Source organism: Ovis aries, chromosome 1 (genome assembly GCF_016772045.2).
Source record: "Ovis aries strain OAR_USU_Benz2616 breed Rambouillet chromosome 1, ARS-UI_Ramb_v3.0, whole genome shotgun sequence".
NCBI classification, from domain to species: domain Eukaryota; kingdom Metazoa; phylum Chordata; class Mammalia; order Artiodactyla; family Bovidae; genus Ovis; species Ovis aries.
In genome coordinates this window covers 263,548,879-263,554,878 of record NC_056054.1, presented here as the reverse complement: position 1 = coordinate 263,554,878, position 6,000 = coordinate 263,548,879, and the positions used below count along the sequence as shown (strand labels likewise).

The window sequence follows — 6,000 nt, the reverse complement described above, 5'->3', positions numbered from 1 at the left end:
CAAGGGACTCTCAAGAGTCTTCTAACATTTTAACAAATGGGAATTTTATCTTTCCTAGAAGGAAACCTTCCAAGTGTGTAAATTTTGTTAATAAAATAGCAAACCTTCTTGTGAGGTTTTGATAATAAAATAATAATAATAAATATTGATAATAAAATAGCAAACCTCTGCGTTCAGAAGAGCCCTCACCTTGCCTGCCCTTCCCTGGAGAGTGGGTCCATGTGTAGACTGGGGGCTGACGCTGAGCAAGGTTGATACTGACCAGGGTTCTTGGCCTCCCATGATCAATACAAATTGACTAGAGGCCAGACAAGAAACTCAGGCAAGGCTTTGTTGGAGCCCCTGCTTCAGCAGTGGGAAGTGAGAACAGTAATGTTGCCTGCTTGCTTGCTGCTTTCTTATCTGGGGTGAGGGGAGGGGGGAGGGGTGTGTCCAGGGCTCAGGCTGGAGGGGTGGCTTAGGTGGCTTGCTCACCCCTTAGGTGGTGTTGAGTGCGGGCGGGGTGGGGCATGCTCAATCCTCCTTTTGCTCCCTGCGCTTCAGAAGTGGCAGTTGGGTTTTTTGGTCTTTTTGTATCTTTTGTCCAGAATTTCCCCAGCTGTCACGCACACAGTTACTTTTAGTCCCTTGCAGTTTCTCTGTGTTGTTGCTGGAGAAGAGGCTCGCCCAGGTGCAAGCTCTGCAGCAAAGGGTCCCAGGTCCCAGCCTGCCTCGGGGTGACCCCTTTTCTGCTGGAAACGGTCTCTGCTTCCAGCTGCAAAACCACAGACTGAAGCCAACCCTGAGCGCTCTCCCTGGAAGTTTTCTGTTTTGAATATAATGGCGATGTGAGCAGAAATAACCAACATTCTGCCTGAGTTTTTTTTTTTTTTTAACATTTTATTTCAAAGGGCAACAACTGAGGAAACAAGTGGCCAGAGAACAACCAGAGCTTGTCTTAATAAATAACAAGGCGCCACTTGCGTCTCCTAAGCTTCTATAACACCACACACATTTCAATAAATAAATCCGCTCCAGTGCTGAGTCTCTGAGGACAGGCCCAGGTCTGCAGTGTTGGGGGGGACAGAGGGCTGGGTGGAGGGACTGGCCAATCCCAGCCCCAGGCCTGGCCTCACTGTCCTCCTGGCAATCACTTATGGGGCCAGTGACGTCATGGCCCTTGGGGTTCCAGTGACAGGAACCTCCGGGGTTCCGTGGTGGCCCTCCAGCCTGTCCGAAGGCTCTGATGGTTTCACCACAGTCCACCCTGGACCGTTTTCGGGTGGGCGAAGAGCAGGAAGAAGCGCTGGGGACATCCTTGGTCTGAGCTCCGCGCTGCTGTGAACGCAGGTGTCAGCTCTGTCCTTGCAGAGGCGTCTCCCACCACCTGCAGCGTCCTTACTGTCCCCCAGTGCGTTCCTGTCATCAGAGCTCCACCTGCTCTGACATCAGCGCTGTAATACCTGAGAGAGACCAGGGCTGGCCTGGGTGCCACACCAGTCCTGGCCACTGTCACTCTGGACGTGGAGCGGCTGCCCAGCGCCCGGGAGGTGTCTGCTTGAGGGGCTCAGTGGGTGGCAGCCAGCACTGCCCATGGGCTCCCCTCCCGCGGCCCGAACCCCACGGCCTGGTTGACACGGTACCAGGAATTCTCAAGGTGGCTTGTGTGTCTTTTCCAGGTGAATGTGCAAAAGGCAAGGGTAAAATCATTCTTTTCAACACAGGATCCTTTATTTGAACTTTTTCTTGAAAAACAGTTTGTGAAGGATGGGCCCAGCCCTCCTTCATGGGACTCGAGGGCTCAGTGCTCCTTAAACCTGGAAGAGGAGGAAGAAAAAGCTGCTGGTCACCCAGCCCGCGGCACTCAATTCACAGCCAAAGAGCAGAGCCCAGGTGCCCGCTTCTCCCCCTCTGCTGGGGACTCCTGAGGCCTCCCTTTCCCCTGGCCTTGGGGAGAGGGGAGGGGACAGGACACAGGAAGGGGGCAGAGCCACACAGAGCCCAGGAGCTGCTGTTTGTCCCAAAGCTGCAGCCCAAAGAGAAGAACTGAATCAACTCCCTATACATTTTTTCACTCTATTTTGAGAAAAGATTTACCTGGATCGCATCCCCACCAGGTATTCGTTAGGAAAGGAGAAATGAGAGTGAGTGAGGTGTAGAGTGCCAGGGACCACGGGTGAGGTGTGGCCTCTCAGGAGAAGCTGGGGTGGCAGCGGACAGTAAGTGATGGGCATGGGTGGGGTGCGGGTGGAGACACTTACGGAACCTGGTTTCCTGTCGCCGACCCTGGGCAGCTCAGCTCCTTGTGTATGAGGCGAATCAGAAACTGCAAGCGCCCAGAGCAAAGAGAAGACCACATTATTGCTGGGAGACCCTGGGTGGGCGCCCTGCTGTCACTGGGGAGGGGCTGGCACAGCCATTCCCCACTCTGCCAGTTCCCCTGCCCAACAAGCTCGGCATTCGAGTTCCAGTTCGTCATGTCTGCGATTCCCCGTGTCACAAGATGGGGGCGGGGGGCTGCCTCGTGCCTCTGAATGTAAAATTCTAAAGCAGAGCAGCGGGCACCCCCGACCCCCACCTCAGGCACAACTGCCCGCAGGCCTGGTCTCAGGGCAGGGCTGCTGGGCTGCTGGTCACATAGTCCCGTGCATCACGGTGGAGGCCGTGCTCCTGGGAATAAGGCCCTTAGGCCAGATTTCAGCCAGAAGGACGTCTGTTTTAATGAAACTAGATTAGTCATAAAATATCCAAGGGAAAAAAGGGAGCTAGTCTTTCCTAAGCGCTGCGCACCCCCACCCCCCGGGAGGAACCCCCACCCCCCGGGAGGAACCCCCACGATGTGAGTTGCTCAGGGCTGCGAGAGGGGCTCCCGAGGAAGTCCTGGCTCGTGTGGCCCCTCCTCTAGGGAAGCCACAGGCGCCCTGGGCCCAGGAGGCCCCGGCAGTTGGGGATGCTGGAGGCGCTTTTGAGGGGCTCCTTCAATAAAACGTGAGCTGCCAAGTACCAAGTCTACCGGCAGACTCTGGGAGCAGAAACGTTTATTTTCTTAGACGCAGAAGATTCAGGAAGGAGCTTAAGTCATGCCTCGTATGGTGGCCGTGCAGGTTGAAGACAACAGGTGTTTCTCCTCGAGGACCAACCTACATGCAGGGCTCCTGGGATCTCGGTGGCCGAGCCAGAGGGTGGGGATTTGACAGATGCTCAGAGCAGTGTGGGTGGCTACGTCACACTCCGGCTAAAGACACTGATCCTGTGAACTTGAACCTCTAGACCCCACGGTCTAGCATTGCCTTGCTGAGTTTGAGCTGGAGTCTCCTCAATACGAATTCCATGTCCAATATGTGCAAAATTGTATCAGGGAGGGCCCATGACCACGGAAAGCAAATCCTTAAGAGGAAGGAGATGAGGAAGGACCCTCGAGTGTTTTCTCTGGGGCGGGGTGCCCTGTGAGCCACAGCGACAATTCTGAAGGGCAAACACCAGCTTCTCAGGACAAAAGTGGCCTCTGTGTGCAATGCCCGCAGTGAGTGGACCTGCCAGGCCCAGAGCCCACCTGGGTGGCCACAGCCCCATGGGACCAAAGTTGGAGAGTGAGGAGCAGGCCCGAGGCTTGGGGAGCACAGCCCCCAGGCGTGAGTGCAGCTGGACAGTCCTCAGGCCCCCAGGATGACCTGCCGGGATCACTGTGGCCCAGCCTCAGACCTGCAAGGAGGGGAAACTGGCCTGTGGACCCGCAAAGAGAGGAGGTGCATCTGGTCTTTAAGGCTGAAGACTTGTCCTCAGTGAGCTGCCCAGCCGCCTGCTGAAGCCCTCTTTCTCTCCTGCAGTGACTTGGCTTTAGTTTCTCATCTAACCTGGCTGGTTCCGCAGCCTCAAAGTTATTATTTGCCTGTCGTGTGTGTGAGTCTTCCCTTTTGTCCTCTCCGCGTTTTGACTTTTCAGGTCTGTCCCTTGTAAACTGGGATCCGAATTTCCATGCCTGTCTTCCATCTGCAGGTAGGGGTGCTTCAGCCAGCCTGCACTTCTGCTTGGATCCTCCCCCAACGTCCCTTGCATCCACCCCATGTCTGCACTTCGTCGCAGGGGCTGCTTCTGTTCTCGGCTCTTTTCAGAGAGTTCTGGTCTCTGCAGTCTCTTCCTTTAGAGTTCCTCCTGGGCAGCACAGGGCCTCCAGTCTCTGCTCTCTAATATTTTTCATCTCTTCCTGGGCTGCATTCTGGATGATCTCCTTACACCTGCATCTCACCAGCTCTGTCTTTTTTAGCCCTTGTTCTTTTCTCGTGAATTTGGTTTCTTCTTTGCCAATTTTAGTAACATTTTCTTTTTTTTTTTCATCTTTTAAAAATTGAGGTATGATCCCTGGGTTGGGAAGATCCCCAGGAGGAGGGCATGGCAACTCACTCCAGTATTCTTGCCTGGACCATCCCATGGACAGAGGAGCCTGGAGGGCTAAAGTCGGACACGACTGACGCGACTGAGCACGTGCGCATACAGCTGATTTACAATGTTGTGCTGGTCTCTGAGGTGCAGTACTGTTTATACACATATATTCTTTTTTTATATTCTTCTCCATTATGGTTTATCCCAGAAGACTGAATACAGTTCCCTGTACTATACGGTAGGACCTTGTTGTTTATCTGTCTTCTACATAATAGGTTGCCTCTGCTAATCCCAAACTCCCCATCCTTGAATCCCACCACTCCTCCTGGGCAAACACATGTCTGTAGTCTGTTTCTGTTTCAGAGATAGGTCATTTGTGTTGCCTTTTAGGTTCCACATATATGTGACATATATGTGACATCATATGGTATCTGTCTTTCTCTTTACTTCACTTAGTATGATAATCTTGGTGACTTAGTCGCTAAGTCGTGTCCGACTCTTTGCGACCCCATGGCCTGTAACCCACCAGGCTTCTCTATCCACGGGATTTCCCAGGCAAGAATATCAGAGTGGGTTGAACCTAGGTCTCCTGCATTGCAGGCAGATTCTTTGCCAACTGAGCCACCAGGGAAATGCTAAATATGTTTATTTTTAGTTTGTTTGGTAACCCTTTTACCTGTGTTTTTTGGGGGGAGGTCTGTCCGTTGTGCCTGTCACCCCATCACAGCAGACCATTTCCTACTGTTTCCTGATGTGGGGTATGAGCTTGTCTGCAGCGGGGTGACAGCTGTGGGACTCCATGCCACTGGGGTGAGGTTTGTCCCTTTCAGTTGATTTGGGACCAGTTTTACTCACTTTTTGTAATATTCACTTTTTGAGTATTTTAATACTCATTTTTTACTCATTTTTTGTAATATTACATTCTCATTGTGTAATACTGGGCTTCCCTGGTGGCTCAGACAGTAAAGCGTCTGCCTGCAATGCGGGAGACCTGGGTTCAATTCCTGGGTCGGGAAGATCCGCTGGAGAAGGAAATGGCAACCCACTCCAGCACTCTTGCCTGGAAAATCCCATGGATGGAGGAGCCTGATAGCCTACAGTCCATGGGGTCGCAGAGTTGGACATGACTGAGCGACTTCACTTATTGTGTAGTATTTACACAATATAAGTTAAAAAGTTGAAGGTTCCTGTAGCCTTCAACTAACTAAAGGTTAACTTTCAGCCTCCAGGAAGATTTCTGCCCAGTTTGGTGGGCAGGCTGCGAGGCCGCAGATCCTGGTTCTCTTCTGCACCAGTGTGCGTGTTCATGCTTGCACTGCACCCAGAGCTCCCTGGGGGTCCAGGCTTGAGGAGGGGGTCTGCACTTCCAGCTCCCTGTCCTGGGCCGGCCCTGCACCTGGGGCTGGGGACGGTGGTGGGGGAGGTATAACTGCCCAGCATCAGTTTGGGTACAAATTTCATGTAGCCTCTACATCTCTGGGTCCTGGGGATGTCCCTTCCTTTCTTGTGAGTTTTGTTGTGCAGTAAATGGAAGTTTAATGGATATATACACGTTATTTCTGAAATAGAAGAATATTCTGTCTTTAAATAGCCATAATTATGGAAGTTTCACTGCTACCTGGCAGAAATGATCTGGGAGGT

General features: G+C 52.5%; 1 protein-coding gene across 5 annotated transcripts in view; it reads right to left on the bottom strand.

The window, feature by feature from the left end:
* Nucleotides 1–1,688: 1,688 nt before the first annotated feature.
* Nucleotides 1,689–6,000, bottom strand: part of SLC37A1 (solute carrier family 37 member 1) — a 97,905-nt gene continuing 93,593 nt past the window's right edge. For all 5 annotated transcript variants that reach the window (XM_042237480.1, XM_042237482.1, XM_027960771.2 and 2 more), the window contains 2 exons: nucleotides 2,241–2,305; nucleotides 1,689–1,796 (listed from right to left, as the gene is read on the bottom strand). In XM_042237480.1, the coding sequence (XP_042093414.1) occupies nucleotides 1,781–1,796; nucleotides 2,241–2,305 (81 nt within the window). In that variant the 3' untranslated portion in view covers nucleotides 1,689–1,780. The remainder of the gene's footprint in view (nucleotides 1,797–2,240; nucleotides 2,306–6,000) is intronic.